The 20,664-nt window shown below is 45.3% G+C and overlaps 1 protein-coding gene across 6 annotated transcripts in view; it reads left to right on the top strand.

Moving 5' to 3' along the window:
* AGAP1 (ArfGAP with GTPase domain, ankyrin repeat and PH domain 1) overlaps positions 1-20,664 on the top strand; it is a 1,748,840-nt gene that overhangs the window by 59,271 nt on the left and 1,668,905 nt on the right. For all 6 annotated transcript variants that reach the window (XM_033947219.1, XM_033947222.1, XM_033947220.1 and 3 more), the window contains one exon: positions 17,979-18,037. In XM_033947219.1, the coding sequence (XP_033803110.1) occupies positions 17,979-18,037 (59 nt within the window). The remainder of the gene's footprint in view (positions 1-17,978; positions 18,038-20,664) is intronic.

The following is a 20,664-nucleotide window of genomic DNA, read 5'->3' as shown; positions in this document are numbered from 1 at the left end:
AAGACAGACAGTGAATGGAAGGGGCAGATGCTGGACTGAAGAGACAGAGAAGGTTATCATGCTGCTGTACCGGGCCATGGTACGCCCTCACCTGGAGTACTGCGTCCAGCACTGGTACTTTAAGAAGGACACGGTACTACTCGAAAGGATCCAGAGAAGAGCAACTAAAATGGTTAAGGGGCTGGAGGAGTTGCCGTACAGCGAAAGATTAGAGAAACTGGGCCTCTTCTCCCTTGAGCAGAGGAGATTGAGAGGGGACATGATAGAAACATTCAAGGTACTGAAGGGAATAGACTTAGTAGCTAAGGCAGGGAGAACGAGAGGGCACTCTCTAAAGTTGAAAGGGGATAGATTCCATACAAACGTAAGGAAGTTCTGTGGTAGAAAGCAACATATTTATTTGGCTCATAACTTGCTGGCGCCCGATATTTTTAGCTCACAGTGAAAAAAGTTTGCTCACAACACCCGCCCGCTTAGAGGGAACACTGAACAGAACTATCCCAGTCTCCCAGCCACACCCAGGACAGAAAACAAGAAATAATGAGGTCCAGAGGTAAAATAAATTCCAAAGATGGCATGACTTCCCCCCCATCACCAGTCACAACACTCAAGGAGCTGTCTTGATAATATAAGAACATAAGAACATAAGAACTGCCATCTCCGGATCAGACCTTCGGTCCATCAAGTCCGGCGATCCGCACACGCGGAGGCCCTGCCAGGTGTACACCTGGCGTAATTTATAGTCCACCATATCTTTATATGCCTCTCTTAAGGAGATATGCATCTAGTTTGCTCTTGAAGCCTAGGACGGTCGATTCCGCAATAATCTCCTCTGGGAGGGCATTCCAGGTGTCAACCACTCTCTGAGTGAAGCAGAACTTCCTGACATTAGTCCTGAACCTGTCCCCCCTTAGCTTCATTACATGTCCTCTAGTCCGTGTCAAATTGGACAATGTAAATAATCTTCTCTGCTCTATTTTGTCGATTCCTTTCAGTATTTTGAAGGTATCGATCATATCCCCACGCAGTCTCCTTTTCTCAAGGGAGAACAATCCTAGTGTTATAAGTCTATCCTCGTATTCCAGTTTCTCCATACCCTTCACCAGTTTTGTTGCGCGTCTCTGCACCCTCTCCAGCAGTTTTATATCCTTCTTTAGGTAGGGAGACCAATGTTGGACGCAGTATTCCAAGTGTGGTCTGACCATTGCCCTATAAAGTGGCATTATAACTTTCTCCGATCTACTCGAGATTCCTTTCTTTATCATGCCCAACATTCTATTTGCCTTCTTTGCCGCTGCCGCGCATTGTGCCGACGGCTTCAGGGTCCTATCTATCAGTACACCCAGGTCCTTTTCTTGTTCACTCTTCCCCAGAGTTGCACCTGACATTGTATACTCGTATTCCTTATTCTTATTGCCTAAATGCATTACCTTGCATTTCTCCACATTGAACTTCATCTGCCATTTCTCCGCCCATGTTTCTAACCGACACAAGTCGCTCTGGAGTTCCTCTCTATCCTCCTGCGATCTGATTGCCCGGCATAGTTTTGTATCGTCTGCAAACTTGATGATCTCACTGGATGTTCCTTCCTCCAGGTCATTGATATAAATATTAAAAAGGATCGGCCCAAGTACCGAGCCCTGGGGTACACCACTAGTCACTTTCTCCCAGTCGGAGAACTTCCCATTTATGCCCACTCTCTGCTTTCGGTTTTCCAGCCATTTGCCTATCCATCTTTGTATATCTCCCTCTATGCCATGGCTTTGTAGTTTCCTGAGAAGTCTTTCGTGTGGAACTTTGTCGAACGCTTTCTGGAAGTCCAAGTATATTATGTCCACCGGCTTCCCACTATCAATTTGCTCGTTCACGGTCTCAAAAAATTGGAGTAAATTCGTCAAACATGATTTCCCTTTCCTGAATCCATGTTGACTGGGTTTCATTAAGTCGTGTGCGTCCAAGTGCCGGACTATGCTATCCTTGATCAGTGCTTCAATCATCTTGCCAGGGACAGACGTAAGACTCACAGGCCTATAGTTGCCCGGTTCCCCTCTCGATCCTTTTTTGAAAATTGGCGTGACGTTCGCTATCCTCCAGTCGTCCGGTATCTGTCCAGTTCTGATTGTCAGGTTTGCAAGTTTTTGCAATAACTCTCCGATTTCAACCTTCAATTCCTTTAAGACTCTCGGGTGAATTCCATCCGGTCCAGGGGATTTGTCACTTTTAAGTTTGTCGATCTGATAGTATATCTGGTCTAAGTCCACTTCAACTGTGGTGAGGCTGTCTTCTATTTCTCCTGCAAACACTTTCTCCGCTTCAGGTATTGTTGAGGTGTCCTCCTTCGTAAAGACGGACGCAAAGAAGGAATTTAGTTTGTCTGCGATTTGTTTATCTTCCTTGATGTACCCTTTTCTTCCCTGGTCGTCCAGGGGTCCCACTGCCTCTTTTGCAGGTTTTTTCCCTTTCACGTATCTAAAGAAGGGCTTGAAGTTTTTGGCCTCCTGGGCTATTTTTTCCTCATATTCCTGTTTGGCATCCCTCACCGCCTTGTGACATTTCTTCTGATCATCTTTATGTTTGTTCCTCTCTTCAGGAAAAAAGAAAATCAAAAAAGAAGTCCCCTTATCTACTCCCCCCACCACCTCCCTCCCACCCTCCCAAAACCTCCCCCATCCCTATCCAGTCCCTCTCCCTGTGCTAAACACAGCAACAGAACCTCACCCAAATGGTCTCGCTGGTGTGTAAGGGCTCAATAGAATGCCTTCCCGAGCCCTGAGTCAATGAAATTATTGACACAGAGTAAAGAATCAGAAATACATAGGTAACCCACACAGTATTACAATAAATCTTATAAAGTATAGAAAGTGCAAACAAGAACCAGAATAACAGATATTGTGAAAATACAACTCGCCCCGCCATAGTCCTGAAAGTGTCTCAAGCAAAATCCAAGTAGGCTGCCCCGTTACAATCAGCATAGCAGCATACCAAGGAAGGATAGAAAAATGTGCAATCAACAACAGCCTCAGCTCGTGGGACTCTGCAGCAAGTGGGTGTTGAGATAGTTGGCAGCTTCCACAGAGGAATCAAAGGAGTGCCACTGGCCATGATGGTGAAATTGCAAGGTAGCTGGATAAATGAACATGAAGCACACCTTTTTCTCCGCCAGAGTAGTACATAAGGGGTAGAATAATTTTCGCTTTTCCGTTAATGCAGCAGAGTAGTCCTGGAAAATCCGAATCTCAGCATCCCCAAATTTTAATGTATCACAGTATTGTTTATACTGACGCAGAATTTCCATTTTATGATGGTAGTTAAGCACTTTGGCGATGATCATATGTGGTCGTGCGTCCCCAGTTCGCTCCCGTCCTATACGATGGGTGCGCTCAAGACAGAGGGGGCCCACATTTCCTCGCATGGGAAAAGTATCTCGTAGCCAGATCTCCAGCGTGTCCAACAGAGCAGGACCCACCACCGTTTCGGGGAATCCCATAAATCAGAGGTTAGATCTACGGGATCTGTTTTCCAGATCCTCCAGGCGTTCTGCCTGCTGGCGAGTAAGGTCCTTCAAGGCCTGTAAATTGGTGGTCTGGGCCTCCTGAGCATCTAATATCCCCGACACCCTGTTCTCCAGCTCATTAGTGCGGTGGACTGTGTCCGTTATAGTAGATTCCAGCCACAATAGCTGTTCGGAGAGGCGATCAAGGCCTGGCTGTAGCGCCAGCGCTACATCCTGTGTAATATCCCTCAGGGCCTCCGAGGAAAGATGACTCACCGCTGTCGAAGAGCCGGCTGCCATCTAGTCCTCCGCGGGTTTTGGACGATCGCTATCATTTTTCGTTGCGCAGGAGGCCATCGGCAGTGTCGTCGACGCTAGGAATTTATCCATGCACCAACCCTCCTGAAAAGTATTGCAGTCAGGGGCTCTATGCACTCGGAGCTGGCAGAAAAAGCGCCGATTTCTGACTCGGGGCTCAGGAGCTCAGGCAAGGAATGTCTGCCCGGGCTTACTGCATCACGTGAATATACATGTAAAATGTTTTTAAAAACAAATGTGTCTCATTGAGATAGAAAAGAAATGAGATTAGTGCAGTGTGTGCTAAGATCGGAGTGATAAACCTGCTGAACGGGAACAGTGAAGCTTATTTGAAATATACTCGAAAGTGATTATTTTGTAATGTTATAAATGTGAATTATGTTTAAAAATGTGAAAGAAGTAGCCCATAAATCTTATGTGCAACGGTGTTATGCAAGGTAACTGATTGCATATGTATGAAAACGTGCCATGTGGAGTTGAAAAAAACGATATGAAAAGTGCATAAATAGCTAAGCAGAGGAGATGATCGGTGAAAAAATAGTATGATATTTAATTTGTATTGCTTTATTCATCAGATTCTAAGAGAAAGATGTATGATGATAAGTAGATAAAACAAGGATGTACATTAATCCCACCCAAGCCAAAAAGATGGGTTTCTCTACAAGTTTCAAGTTTATTAGAAATTTTGATAAATCACTTATTCATAATTTACTAAGCGAATTACAATAAAATCCAAAGTAAACATACAACATACAATTTAAAAATTTAGTTAAAAAAAAAGGGTTGGACAAACAGACATACCGATAAAACTAAACACGAAGGGAGCAAGGGGGTAAAGTCAAAAATGTGGCCATAAGGAGGCAATGTATAAACGTTGCATATGGGACAGTCCAACTATACAAAATTATTGGACTCAAATTTGGACTTATCTTGGATATGTCCATAAGAGGAGGTGCAGACCATACCCTGAAACTGTTTATTGGATGATATGGCAGATATTGTTGAAGGAATGAGTATGTCATTCCTATTCCTGAATATTTAGATAGTCAGTCCCATCTCATGAGATCTCTTGTAGGAAGTTTCATTTGCATAGTTTTGCTCCTCCCCTCTCAACCTGTAGACTGCCCTCCAACTTCCAGTTTGTTTCCTACAAGTGAGACAGTAGGAGGTAGTCTTTTCTGCTCGTGTTTATTTTCTCTTTATCTACAGTATTTTATCGCTATTTTGCATACTTTCATACTGCAGAGGATGAGACAGTTCTGGCTGTGGGAGATCGCAGACTTTATAGGGCAAATTCTGCTTCCAGGGGATTGGCTACTTTGCAGTGTCCCTGCCTGGTCAGCCTGCATTCTCAGTTTGAGGCTCAGGGACCATCCCCTTGGGAGTATTGCTCACATCAGGTTCATCTGCTAGTGAGTTTAAGAGCAGGCTGCGTGGTGGTTTATCCAGGATTGGGGCCAAATGCGTTCCTCCACCCTTTAGTGTGTGCGGGTTCCTGGAGGGTTGGAGATCTCCGGCTGGCGTGTTGGGCCCAAGAGGCAGTCAGAAGAAAAAATTGTGTTTTAGAAGGTTTAGTGCAGTGTCTCGCAATCTTTCGCGAGCCGGAGCACACTAAACTTAGTGTCCTCGGCTTGAGACACCCAGAAGTGCGCGATGTCACTGTGATGATGTCACGCACATGCGCAAAGGCCCTTCAAATGGGCCCTGCGCTAGTAGTGGGGGATACCTGCAAGGAAAAGGGCCGTCTAGAGAGAGAAGAAGAGGCACTGATGCGGGCTGCTTGCCTACAGGATGTGCCTCTCTTCGCGAGAGGCACGTTCTGTAGGCAATCAGTCGACGCTTCTCCTCCTCCTCCTTAGTGTGCCGTGGCTCACCTGAAATCTCAGGAGGCACACAGATTTTCGATATACTAGTTTAGTGGGTAGTCATGGGTTCCTCCACTTGAAAAATCCTAAAAACGCTGGGTATTTGCGTTTTAGTTTACCTTTCCCAGGCTGTTTTTAGCAGTAAAATCGCTGCTGTGGCAGCCATCTTGGATTTCTCGATCTGAATTAAAATCATTTTATCTACTTCAAAACCAATTGATTTTGCTCAAAACTGGTTGGGATGGACTCCTCAGGACAGGATGCTGTGGATTCATACCCTGTTTGTTGCAGATTACTGTGAGAGAATTATTCGTGTTCCACGTGTTGTGCAATGGGGGGGAGGTAGCATCTGTCATAGTTCCCCCTGACCATTCATGAGATTCATGTATCAAAAGAGTCTAGAGTTGTGCCAGGGAGCAGTGCAAGTGCATCCTCAGCAAAGCGCAGCCATGATTCGATGCCAAAATCCCAGAAAGGCTCCAGAAGCTCAAAACAGGGTCCAGAGGATATCTCTGCCCCTTTGGGGCCAGGATATCTCTCAGAGTTTATTAATATGAAGTTTCAGGCTTATTTAGTTAACAAGGGTTTGTTGAATCTGTCCAATCTTGTGATCCTTTTAGCGCCAGGGGTTTCTTAAGTTTAAGTTTTTTAAGTTTATTCATGTTTTTGATTAAACGCTTATCTAGAGGTACTAAGCGTTGTACAAAGATTTTAAAAATAACAAGGACATTACATTTAAAAAAAATTAAACATACGTAATTCTTAATAAGACATACTTGGGTGACTACTTTATTAGCCATGAGAAACAATAGGAAAGAGGGGAAGAACTACAATTTTTTTTTTTTAAAGAAAAAAGGTACATAGATGGAAAACACATAAGGGATGGGATTGGAGAATTGTTGGCATAGATATATATCAATGTTGAAAACTGTTAAAAGCAGTGCATTAACAATTAAAGGCATCTTTAAAAAGAAAGCACTTTAAACTGCTTTTGAAATTCTGCAGGTTTAGTTTGGTTCTTAAATATAGAGGAAGAGAATTCCAAGTCGTAGGAGTCATGCGTTAGAGGATGGTCCGTCTACGGATGATTCAGATGATCTGGATGCTGTTTTTATGCCTTTAATTTCTCTGGCAGGTACTTCTACAGTGGGGGATAATGCTGCCGGAAGATCCCATTGTGCGGAGACTGTTCAAACCTTCAGCGCTGATAGGTATAAGAACATAAGAAATGTCCAATCCTTTCTTGAACCCCAGTACCTTACTCTGCCCTATTACGTCCTCTGGAAGCGCATTCCAGGTGTCTACCACACGTTGTGTAAAGAAGAACTTCCTAGCATTTGTTTTGAATCTGTCCCCTTTCAACTTCTCCAAATGCCCTCTTGTTCTTTTATTTTTCAAAAGTTTGAAGAACCTGTCCCTCTCTACTCTCTCTATGCCCTTTAAGATCTTGTACGTCTCTATCATATCCCCTCTAAGTCTCCTCTTCTCCAGGGAAAAGAGTCCCAGTTTCTCCAATCTCTCAGCATATGAAAGATTTTCCATCCCTTTTATCAGACGTGTCACTCTCCTCTGAACCCTCTCTAGTAACGCCGTGTCTTTCTTAAGGTACGGCGACCAGTATTGGACGCAGTACTCCAGATGCGGGCACACCATCGCCCGATACAACGGCAGGATAACTTCTTTCATTCTGGTAGTAATACCCTTCTTGATTATACCTAGCATTCTATTCGCTCTCTTAGCGGCCGCTGTGCACTGTGCCGTCGGCTTCATTGTCATGTCCACCATTACCCCCAAGTCCCTTTCTTGGGTACTCTCTTTCACTAACATCCCTCCCATCGTATAGTTGTACTCGGGTTTCTGCTTCCCACATGTAATACTTTACATTTCTCAACACTGAACTTCATCAGCCATCTCGTCGCCCTTTCTCCTAGTTTGTTCAAGTCCCTTTGCAATTCTTCGCAGTCCTCTTTAGTCCGAGCTCCACTAAATAGTTTGGTGTCGTCTGCAAATTTTATTATCTCACAATTCGTCCCTGATTCTAGATCATTTATGAATATATTAAATAGCAGCGGCCCAAGCACCGAGCCCTGCGGGACCCCACTCGTTACCCTCCTCCAGTCCGAGTAGTGGCCCTTCACTCCTACCCTCTGTTATCCCAGGACAAGCAGGCAGCATATTCTTGACTGATGGGTGACGGCACCGACGGAGCCCCGGTACGGACAATTTTAGAGTGATTGCACTCTAAGAACTTTAGAAAGTTCTAGCTAGGCCGCACCGCGCGTGCGCGAGTGCCTTCCCGCCCGACAGAGGCGCGCGGTCCCCAGTTTTCTTAATTCCGCGGAGCTAAGAAGACGCGTGTTTCCAACGGCTGTTGGAAGTTTTTTTCTATTTCACTTGCCTTCCCGCTCGCGCGTATTTTTTTCTTCATATTTTATTTATTTCTTTCTTTTTTTTACCCTTTGTGTAAAAAAAAAAAAAAAAAAATTATTATTTTTCATTTTTTTATCGAATCTGACCCGGCGGGGCCTGTTGGCACCATCGAAGCCTCGGGCTTCGATTTTGCTACAGCAGTATTTCCCTTCATGCCCCCGTCACCGGGTTTCAAAAAGTGTCAGCGGTGTGCGCGCCCTATCTCCCTTTCCGACCCACACAAGTGGTGCCTCCAGTGTCTGGGTCCGGACCATAGGGCTGAAACCTGCACCCGCTGTAGTTCTTTACAAAAAAGAACTTAAAAAAATCGACAAATTCAGCAGCGGATCCTTTTCGGTACCGCTATGGAAGTTGCACCGGTATCGACGTCGACGACTTCCTCCAAGTCGACTCCGACTACCTCGGCACCGCCAGATCCATCGTCGGTGTCGACTCCTGTAGGTAAGCCGGCTAAGAAGCCTTCCCCTACTGTTCTAGGCCCGCCAGTCGAGCATGCAGTGAGCCAAGTCCTGCAGACTGAGCGCCGGCCCCGTAAACGCTCCGCTCCCATTGAAGTCTCTGCATCGTCATCGGCATCGACTTCACCCGAGCGTCGAGCGGCACCGAAGGTACCGAGCAAGAAAAAACCGGTACCGGTGCCATCGGGACCAACGTTGGATGAGCGCATTGCCTCTATCCTCCAGGTCCAGCTTAAGCAGCAACTACAACAGTTGCTCCCGGCTCTATTGTCTCCGAACCTTCCAGTGTCGGTACCGACTGAGCCTTCGGTGCCGTCTGTCGAACAGCCTCTGTTATCGGCATCGACTGTTTCGGCACCGCAAAAATCTTTGTCCATGCCCGTTCTATCAGCAGAACCAAAACGGCGTGCTACTCCTACGGTGTCGGAACCGGTACTGGTCTCTGAACCCCGTACCGTACTACATTCCCCAGGTACCGTCTCCACTCGGTCTGGTAAATCGGTACACAAGACCAAACATACTGATACATCGACTCCACTTTCCCAGGGTCGTTTACAATCGGTACGGGACCCTGACTTGTGGGACGATTCAGATGATCCCCTCGGTACCGAGGAGGATTACACATCTGATGAGGAGGAACCATCGGTGCAGGATACTACTGCTAAGCCAGAGCACTCCTCCTTCACAAAATTTTTAAAGGAGATGTCAGACACCCTGTCTATTCCTTTAGAGTCTGACTCTAAAAAATCCAAGGCATTTTTGGATGCCTTAGATTTTGACCAACCTCCTAAAGAGTTTTTAAAGTTACCCCTCCATGACATCTTGAGGGAAACTTTTTATAAGAATCTGGAAACTCCTTTGACAATCCCAGGAGCCCCAAGAAAACTAGAATCTCTATATAAAGTGATTCCAATACCTGGATTTGACAAACCCCAACTTCCTCATGAATCCCTGTTGGTAGAGTCAACCCTAAAGAAGACTACAGGAGCCAGTATGTATGCCTCTGTCCCTCCTGGTAGGGAAGGAAAGGCCATGGACAAATTTGGAAAGCGTCTTTACCAAAATGCAATGCTGGCCAACCGTTCAAGTAATTACGCTTTCCACTTCTCGTTTTACCTGAAGCACCTCATTCAACAGGTAACCTCTTTTCAAAAGTATATTCCGGACCGTAAACTTCCTGCTTTTCAGCAATGTACCTCTAGTCTTCTGCAACTCAGGAAGTTTATGGTCCGTTCTATTTATGATACTTTTGAACTGACGTCTCGTGCTACTGCTATCTCTGTAGCAATGAGAAGATTGGCATGGCTACGGACCTCAGAACTGGACGTAAACCATCAGGACCGGCTTGCCAATGCTCCTTGCCTAGGGGATGAGCTGTTTGGGGAGTCCATGGATACCACCACACAAAAGCTCTCCGCCCATGAAACTAGGTGGGACACCTTGTTGAAAAACAAGAAGAAACCTCCTCCTCCTCGTCCATTCAGGCAACAACCTTCATATCAAAGGAGGTTTTCTGCTCGACCGGCGCAGTCCCATCCTCCTCAACCTCGCAGGCAGCGTCAGCAGCAACAACAGACTCGTCAACAACAGCAGCCTGCTGTCAAACCAGCTATTCAACCTAAGTCGACACAGCCCTTTTGACTCCTTTCTCCAGGACATTGCCAGTCTTCCTCCCTCGTGTCCTCTACCTCAGCCCATAGGAGGTCGACTACAAGTTTTTCTATCTCGCTGGGAAGCAATCACCTCCGACCAGTGGGTACTTGCTATCATCGCCCACGGCTACTCCCTAAATTTTCAGACTCCTCCACCTCTAAGTCTGCCAAAAGAGTCTGCTTCCAGCAAGGCTCAATCCCTCCTCCTCGCTCAGGAGGTTCACTCCCTCCTTCTTCTCAATGCCATCGAACCGGTTCCTCTGGACCAGCAAGGCCTGGGATTTTACTCCCGGTACTTTCTTGTACCCAAAAAGACCGGAGATCTCAGACCAATATTAGATCTCAGAGATCTCAACAAATGTCTGGTCAAGGAGAAGTTCAAGATGTTATCTCTTGCCACCCTATATCCTCTTCTTTCTCAGGAAGACTGGCTATGTTCCCTCGATCTCAAGGAGGCGTATACTCACATTCCAATTCATCTGATGTCCAGACAATATCTGCGCTTTCTTGTCAATCAACATCATTACCAATACAAGGTGCTACCCTTCGGCCTAGCCTCCTCGCCCAGGGTATTCACCAAATGTCTGATTGTGGTCGCAGCTTATCTCCGCTCCCACAACTTTCAAGTCTTCCCTTACCTGGACGACTGGCTCATCAAGGCTCCTTCTCCTCAGTCCGTTCACAAAGCCACGGATCAGACCATTTACTTTCTTCGACTGTTGGGGTTCGAAATCAATCTACCCAAGTCGCACCTCATTCCGACTCAGCGGCTTCAATTCATTGGAGCCATTCTGGATACTGTTCAGATGAGGGCTTTTCTTCCTCTAAACCGCCTTCACACCATCCTTCATCTCTGTCAGCAGGTGTTCCAGCAACCTTCCATCTCTGCGAATCACATGATGGTGCTCTTGGGACACATGGCCTCCACAGTACATGTCACTCCCTTCGCACGTCTCCACCTGCGTACTCCTCAATGGACCCTAGCGACTCAGTGGTCACAAGCGACGGATCCTTGTTCACAACACATATCTGTGACCTCGTCTCTTCGACAGTCGCTTCTTTGGTGGTTGAAATCATCAAATCTATCCAGAGGTCTACTGTTCCATCTACCTCCTCATCAACTGGTCATCACCACGGATTCCTCCCCCTATGCATGGGGAGCTCACTTGAACGAGTTCCAAACTCAGGGGTTTTGGACCACCCAGGAAAAGAAACACCACATCAATTTCCTGGAACTCAGAGCGATATTTTACGCTCTCAAAGCCTTCCAACATCTCCTTTTTCCTCAGGTTCTTCTCATTTGCACAGACAACCAAGTTGCAATGTATTACATCAACAAACAGGGAGGGACGGGATCCCGTCCCTTATGTCAGGAGGCTCAAAGGATTTGGACCTGGGCGACTGCTCGTCACTTATTCCTGAAGGCAGTCTACATTCAAGGGGAACAGAATTGCTTAGCAGACAATCTCAGCAGAATTCTTCAACCTCACGAATGGACTCTCGACCCTTCGACTCTCCAGTCCATTTTCTCTCAATGGGGCACACCTCAAGTGGATCTTTTTGCAGCTCCCCACAACCATCAACTGCCCCTGTTTTGCTCCAGACTTTACTCTCCTCACCGTCTGGAACCCGATGCATTTCTCCTAGATTGGACCAATCTCTTCCTTTATGCATTTCCTCCTCTTCCGCTCATGCTGCGCACCTTATTCAAGCTCAAGAGGGAACAAGCTACCATGATTCTCATCGCTCCACGGTGGCCCAGACAGCATTGGTTTTCCCTTCTACTTCAACTCAGTTCCAGGGAACCCATACCTCTTCCTCTGTTTCCTTCACTGCTTACACAGCATCAGCAAACACTGCTTCATCCCAACTTACAGTCTCTGCACCTGACAGCTTGGTATCTCTCGGGCTGACTCCAGCTCATGCTCTCCTGTCTCAGCCTGTTCGTTCTATTATTGATGCCTCCAGGAAACCGTCCACTCTTCAATGTTACCAACAAAAGTGGTCTCGCTTTTCTTCCTGGTGCCGGTTACATCACCATAATCCCATATCTACAGCAGTGGGACTGGTGTTGGACTATTTATTGTCCTTATCTGACTCTGGTCTGAAATCCTCTTCGATAAGGGTCCACCTCAGTGCCATTGCAGCTTTTCATGAGCCGATTCATGGGAAACCCCTCTCAGCTCATCCCTTAGTTTCAAGGTTCATGAAGGGCCTCTTCAATGTGAAACCACCTCTTAAAGCCCCTCCTGTTGTTTGGGATCTCAATGTGGTTCTTTCTGCGTTGATGAAGCCTCCTTTCGAGCCGTTGGCCTCAACGCATTTTAAATTTCTCACTTGGAAAGTGGTCTTTCTAATAGCTCTCACTTCTGCCAGGAGGGTCAGTGAGCTTCATGCGCTGGTGGCGGATCCACCTTTCACGGTTTTTCACCATGATAAGGTCGTCCTCCGCACACATCCCAAATTCCTTCCTAAGGTTGTGTCTGAATTTCATCTTAACCAATCCATAGTTCTACCTGTTTTTTTCCCAAAACCTCATTCTACTCCAGGTGAACAGGCTCTGCATACCTTGGATTGTAAACGTGCTCTGGCTTACTATCTTGATCGCACCAAACCTCACAGATCATCTCCTCAACTATTCTTGTCATTTGATCCTAACAAGTTGGGTCATCCTGTCTCTAAACGCACTCTATCCAATTGGCTTGCTGCTTGCGTTTCTTTTTGTTATGCTCAGTCAGGCCTGACACTGGAAGGTTCTGTCACAGGCCACAAAATTAGAGCTATGGCAGCGTCTGTAGCTTTCCTCCGTTCCACTCCTATTGAGGAAATCTGCAAGGCTGCTACTTGGTCCTCAGTTCATACTTTTACATCTCATTATTGTCTGGATGCATTCTCCAGACGGGATGGACACTTCGGCCAATCTGTTTTGCAAAATTTGTTTTCCTAATGGCCAACCTTCCCTCCATCCCTCTTTTTGTTAGCTTGGAGGTCACCCATCAGTCAAGAATATGCTGCCTGCTTGTCCTGGGATAAAGCACAGTTACCGTAACAGGTGTTATCCAGGGACAGCAGGCAGATATTCTTGCGTCCCTCCCACCTCCCCGGGTTGGCTTCTTAGCTGGCTTATCCTAACTGGGGACCGTGCGCCTCTGTCGGGCGGGAAGGCACTCGCGCACGCGCGGTGCGGCCTAGCTAGAACTTTCTAAAGTTCTTAGAGTGCAATCACTCTAAAATTGTCCGTACCGGGGCTCCGTCGGTGCCGTCACCCATCAGTCAAGAATATCTGCCTGCTGTCCCTGGATAACACCTGTTACTAAACTAAACTAAACTAAACTAAGCCTTAAGTTTATATACCGCATCATCTCCACGCAAGCGGAGCTCGACACGGTTTACAAAGCTTAAAAATACAAGAAGAGGGGAGAGAGAGTTTACAAGGGCATATGAAAAGGGGGGGAAGTAGGAAGGAGATGTTATATATTAGAGTAAGTAACTGTGCTTTTCCTACCCGCCAACCGGTTTCTGATCCATCTATGTACGTCTCCTTCTACCCCATGGTTCTTCAATTTCTGGAGTAGGCGTTCATGGGGCACCTTGTCAAAGGCTTTTTGGAAATCTAGATATATGATGTCTATGGGGTCTCCATTGTCCATCTGTTTGTTAATTCCTTCGAAGAAGTGCAATAAGTTCGTTAGGCACGATCTCTCCTTGCAGAAACCATGTTGGCTGGTTATCAGAAGTTCGTTTCTTTCAAAATGTTCATCGATGTTTTCTTTTATCAGTGCTTCCGCCATTTTCCCCGAAACAGAGGTCAGACTCACCGGTCTGTAGTTTCCCGGGTCACCTCTCGATCCCTTTTTAAAGATGGGTGTAACGTTGGCTATCTTCCACTCCTCCGGGATCACGCCCGTTTTCAGGGATAGATTGTAAATTTGCTGCAGTAGTTCCACTATTTCCTCCTTTAGTTCCTTCAGAACCCTTGGATGGATTCCATCCGGACCCGGGGATTTGTCAGTTTTTAATTTTTCTCTCTGCCTGCATACATCTTCAAGGCTCACTTCCATGGATGTTAATTTTTCTGCTTGATCTCCATTGAAGAATTGATCGGGTTCCGGTATGTTGGATGTGTCTTCATTTGTAAATACAGATGAAAAGAACACGTCTGCTACTTCTTTCTCCTCCTTCACCACACCCTTCCTGTCTCCGTCGTCCAGCGGTCCCACCTCCTCCCTAGCCAGCTGCTTCTCTTTAACATATCTAAAGAACGGTTTGAAATTTCGTGCTTCCCTGGCTAGCCTCTCTTCATACTCTCTTTTGGCTTTTCAGTGACATTCCTTTTGATACTTCCTGTGCTCTTTCCAGTTCTCCTAATTTTTGTCCTTTTTCCATTTCTTGAATGAATTTTTCTTATTTCCTATCGCTTCCTTCACTATTTTAGTTATCCATGCCGGGTCTTTTGTTTGACTCTTTTTGCACCCCTTTCTGAATCTGGGGTTATACAGATTTTGCGCCTCACTCACCGTGTCCCTGAAAAAAGACCAGGCATGTTCTACCGTTTTCCAGTTCCTGGAAGTGTTCCTAAGTTTCTTCCTTACCATTTCCCTCATTGCTTCGTAGTTTCCTTTTCTGAAGTTAAAGGTTGTTGCTATGGTTCTCTTTCCTTTCGGTATTCCAACCTCAACCTTGAACTTGATCATATTGTGATCGCTGTTTCTCAACGGTCCCACTACTTCTACTTCCTTTGCAGGTCCTCTTAATCCATTTAGGATTAAATCCAGAGTGGCATTTCCTCTCGTAGGTTCTCTAACAAGCTGCTCCATGAAGCAATCTTGTGTAGCCTCCATAAATTCTGTCTCCCTAGCGCATCTTGAGCTTCCAAGATTCCAGTCTATCCCGGGGTAGTTGAAGTCTCCCATAATAACCGTGTTACCGCTTTTACATTCTCGCTTCATCTCGGCTTCCATTTCTTTATCGATATCTCCAGTTTGCCCAGGTGGACGATAGTATAGGCCCAGCTTTATTTCAGGCCCTTTCCTTCCCGGTATTTTAACCCATAGCGATTCTAGCTTGTTGGTCATCTCTGCTGTGTCCATTCTTGTTGATTGTATACTTTCTTTTATGTATAGGGCTATTCCACCTCCTTTCTGGCCTGACCTGTCCTGGCGATAGAGCTTGTACCTCAGCAGTGCTGTATCCCATTTGCTTTCCTTATTCCACCATGTTTCAGCGACTCCAATGATGTCTATGTCCTCTGCATTGGCCATGACTTCTAATTCCCCCATTTTATTTCTTAGGCTCCTTGCATTAGTATATACGCAATTTAGATCCTGGTATTTCCTTATCTACATTTCCTTTCCTTGTGCTTCGGTCCTTGGTTTCTTTTTTTTTTTGTTACAATCTTCCTAACCTCCTCTTCTGGGTTAGTTGACTCCTGTAATTTGTCCCTTGTTTCTTCCCAGTCTTTTTTCCCCTCAGTATCTTCACGGGATACCTTCTTCCGAATCGTCGACACTTGGTCGACTGTCAGCTTTCCCCTTCTTCTTAGTTGAAAGTCTGTTCTATTCCTCTCCTGACGTTGTTTGCTAGAAGTCTAGTTCCCTCCGTGCTCAGGGGCAGTCCATCTCTCCTGTAGAGCTTGCTCTTGTCCCAGAACGTTGTCCAGTTCCTCACAAAGTGGAACCCTTCTTCTTCACACCATTTCCTCATCCACGCATTTATTGATTGTAGTTCCTCCTGCCTCTTCACATCTGCCCTTGGTACCGGTAGGATCTCTGAGAACGCTATCTTCTGGGTCCTCATCTTCAGCTTATTTCCCAGGATCTTGAACTGTTCTATCAGCGTGCTTCTCCTGTAGTCTCTCCTGCTGATCTCAATACTTTCACGAATTGAAATTAGAGACTTATCAGACCTCAGTAGCGCAAAGCTATAGTCTAACTGTTTTCCTGACTATCTGGCCATCACAAAGATGCTCACAGATAATAATAATAATAACTTTATTCTTGTATACCGCATTACCATGGAAGTTCTATGCGGTTAACAAATAAAGAGACTGTACATTTACAGCGAAGTTACAATTTCAGTAATGTTACACTTACATTTAGGATGATACATTTACAGTGATGTTACATTTACATTTTAGAAGATAAATTTACGGCAAAGTTGTTTTTTTTTTTCTTCTTTTTTTCCGCTAGGTTGACATATACTGAGTAGTTACATTTGCTGTAAGTTACATGCTGCGGTGTTACAATAGTAGAGTTACATACGGCGGAGAAGAGACTGGGGGAGAGTCGAGGTCAGAGGGGGAGGCAAGTAAGAGGGTGGATAGATCAGAGGAATTTGTCACTGAGATGTGCTGGAAGGTCCTCTACAAGTGGCAAAAGCTACATCTAAGCTCTATCCGATGGCTTTTTGTTTCCTCAAAGGTGAATTCTCTGGTGGTACTCGCTCCCCAGTGAAGGTGATGTGGTGCGTAAGGACACCCAAGACCATAGAAAAGATTCTGTGATCAAACAACTTTTCGATTCTACGGCCTCTGGTTTGAAAGCGGTCGCAGTGTCATCCTTGTCACCAGGGCTTATCACTCGAAGATGCATCACGATCCTGACACTATCAATGATAGGAATCTTCCATTTTTGATCACCCGAGTGGACTACATGACTGATGCCTTATGACATGTTCAGCGTAGTGTCTCTGTACACTGGATGCTATGGATCAGACACTGGATGCTATGGTCTGGTGATTCTTCTTCCAAGATGACCCTAAGTAAACTGTCATTTAAGGGTCAGTTACTGTCGGTAAAGGTAATCAAATGTATGACTTATTGACTTTGGAGCAATTATATGTAGATGAAAAAGGAAGGCAAGCTAAGAAACGTTTTCTAAAATTATGGCTCCTCTATTTGAACATACTACCTGAGAGGGTACGTTTAACTTTTACAAGCACACTGTAACTTTAATTCTAACTACATGTAACATATCATAATTCTTATTTTAGTATGCAGTAATTCATTTTGAAGAAGAGAGGACAATTGAGTTCAGAGGGATTTGAACTAGGGAAATTCATATGATTAGACCATTTAATCTTTGTAGTTATGCTTCTATCAGAAATGTTAGAATAAGAAAAGAATGTGAGTTTGCTGTTTTCTGTGTATGTTGTTTATGATTAATGCAAAGACAATAAAGAAATTCAAATATAAAAAGCAGATAAATGAAAAAGGGGAAAAGGTATGAGAAATGAAATACTAATGGATAAATGGTGAACAGCATAAATCTGTGATGTCTGTTTGAATGATATAAAGACAGAATAGTGAAGTGTAATGTAATGTAATGTAATTTATTTCTTATATACCGCTACATCCGTTAGGTTCTAAGCGGTTTACAGAAAATATACATTAAGATTAGAAATAAGAAAGGTACTTGAAAAATTCCCTTACTGTCCCGAAGGCTCACAATCTAACTAAAGTACCTGGAGGGTAATAGAGAAGTGAAAAGTAGAGTTAGAGGAAAAATAAAAATAAAATAAACATTTTAACAAGACAGCATTGATCTAAATACTTTGGAAGGTAGAAGAGAGGAGAGAAAGGAATAGAAGCAGAAGGGGGAGCCGTTGAACAGTAAAATTCTGTGCAAGTGAATATGTGATATGAATACCTAATTCACTTGAGTGAACAACCCTATGCATTCAGAATTGGCTGTATTTAATTTCTTAAAATATAAATGAGATTGTTTCCTAACAAAATATTTTTGTTTGTTTTCTTGTTTTGTAGATGCCTTTGTAAATAGTCAGGAATGGACGCTAAGTCGATCAGTGCCGGAACTCAAAGTGGTGAGTAACTGATTTTGAGTCTTTCTAGAGACACACCTATCCAGTCAGGATACTTACAATGATTATGTATGAGCTAAATTTGCATGTTGATATATTTCATGCGTCTTCATTGTGGGTATCCTGAAAACCTGAATAGCTAAATGTGACCCAAGGACTGGGTTGAGAATCACTGATCTTGAAGAAAATTTTCAAAGCTATTTCTGCAAGTAGAAAAGTATGTTAACCTTTGAAACAGTGTTTTCTAAAGTTACTAATTCTATATATGAGTAAAAGTATACAAAAAAAGGAAATTGTGAACAAGTAGCCTTGGCCAAAAAGCATATTGGTTCCAGTGCATGCAAATCTCTGTCATGACTATTCATTAAGATCGCCTGAAAACTTGACTAGCTGGCAACTTCAAACATACGTAATAACAAATGTGAGATCATTTCTGTCCTGGTTTCATCAGAAAATCCTAATACTCCTGAATTTCTGAAATTTGAAAGAAATTATTTATATAATTAAAAGGCATGACTCTATCACTGATAACATTGTACTTTAGTACTTAAGAACATAAGAAGTTGCCTCCGCTGGGGCAGACCAGAGGTCCATCCTGCCCAGCGGTCCGCTCCCGCGGCGGCCCATCAGGCCCACTGCCTGAACAGTGGTCTCTGACTAATTTTGTAATTTACCTCTAATCCTGTCATTTACCTCGATTTTCAAAAGGCCTTTGACAAGGTGCCACATGAAAGGCTGCTTAGGAAGCTGTGGAACCACGGGGTGGGCGGGGATGTACACAGATGGATCAAGCACTGGCTGTCAGGTAGACTACAGAGGGTCGGAGTAAAGGGCCAATATTCTGACTGGCGGGGAGTCACGAGCGGTGTGCCGCAGGGATCGGTGCTGGGGCCGCTACTCTTCAACATATTTATCAATGACCTGGAAACGGAGGCAAAGTGTGAGGTTATAAAATTTGCAGACGATACCAAGCTCTGCGCCAGAGTTAGGACCAGGGAGGAGTGTGAGGAACTGCAAAGGGACCTCGATAAGCTGGAGGACTGGGCAAACAAATGGCAAATGCGCTTTAACGTAGATAAATGCAAGGTCATGCACATAGGGAAAAAGAACCCGTTGTTCGAGTATAAAATGGGGATGAGATTGCTGGAAGACACCGGACTTGAGAGAGACTTGGGTGTGCTAGTGGATCCATCCATGAAACCATCCGCACAGTGTGCAGCAGCCTCGAAGAAAGCCAACAGGATGCTGGGCATCATCAAGAGGGGTATAACAACCAGGACGCGGGAAGTCATCATGCCGCTGTATCGAGCGATGGTGCGCCCACATCTGGAATACTGCGTTCAATTTTGGTCGCCGTACCTCAAGAAGGACATGGCAGTTCTTGAGAGAGTCCAAAGGAGGGCAACGAAACTGGTAAGAGGGCTGGAAAACTGCCCATACACCGAGAGGCTGGATAAACTGGGGCTCTTCTCTCTGGAAAAGAGGAGGCTCAGGGGGGATATGATAGAGACCTTCAAAATACTTAGGGGCATAGAGAGGGTGGACAGGGACAGGTTCTTCAGACTAAAAGGGACGACAGGTACGAGGGGGCACTCGGAGAAACTGAAGGGGGATAGGTTCAAATCAAATGCAAGGAAGTTTTTCTTCACCCAAAGGGTCGTGGACACATGGAATGCGTTCCCGGAGGAAGTGATCCGGCAGAGTACAGTACAGGGATTCAAACAGGGATTGGATGGATTCCTGAGGGAAAAGGGGATCGTGGGGTACTGAGGGAGGTGCTGGGGTGTTGCATAAGTATAGACAGCTCACCAGGTCGTGCAGGTGCAAGGCCGGAGGGTTAGGACTTTGATGGGAAGATAGGACTCCGATGAGAAACCTAGGGGGCAAGGGGGCCCCTTCTGGTGATTAAGGCAGGTCATGACCTGTTGGGCCGCCGCGGGGGCGGACTGCTGGGCAGGATGGACCTGTGGTCTGACCCGGCAGAGGCACTGCTTATGTTGTTCTTATGTTCTTAAGTGCGTAGCGTTCTCTGCGAGCAAGGTTTCTTTTAGTTGTTTAGATCACCTTTTTGTATTCTTCAAGGGACGCCTCAAACATATGGTGGCGTCCAAAGCCTCTATCACGCGATGGGTCCAGGAGGACATTCTATACGCTTGCTTGATGGCAGGGAAGTGGTTGGCGAAAGAACTTCATGACTATTCCATCAGAGTGATAGCTACTTCTTAGACTCGGTCCAGAGGTTTTTTTCCTTGGAGGAGTTTTGTCTCATGGCTACTTGGTCTTCCGAGAGTGCTGTCTCTCAGCATTACTGGTTGGATGTGGGGGCGCATGCGGTAGATGTGTTTAGTGCGTCGGTTGTTGCGGAGGCGGCGTTTGTTTCCCACCAACATTGACACCCTTCCAGAGTTCTATGATTTATATTCTTTCTTTTTTAGCACAAGCGTATTGACAAGGGCTTAGCATTCAATTCCCTTCAGCTTCAAGTAGCAATCTTAGCTTGTTACAAGGGCTATGTATCTCGCTCTTCGCTTACTTCTCAGCTTCATGTAGTTGCATGGTCTGTGTCTGTATATGGCCGTTGGGGGGAGGATGGACTGGAGAGGGTTTCAGTGACTGGAAGGGTTTAGAGG

The sequence above is a fragment of the Geotrypetes seraphini genome, chromosome 5 (assembly GCF_902459505.1).
Source record: "Geotrypetes seraphini chromosome 5, aGeoSer1.1, whole genome shotgun sequence".
Taxonomy (NCBI): domain Eukaryota; kingdom Metazoa; phylum Chordata; class Amphibia; order Gymnophiona; family Dermophiidae; genus Geotrypetes; species Geotrypetes seraphini.
Note: the sequence above shows the minus strand (reverse complement) of the source record. Positions and strands in the feature narration are given on the sequence as shown.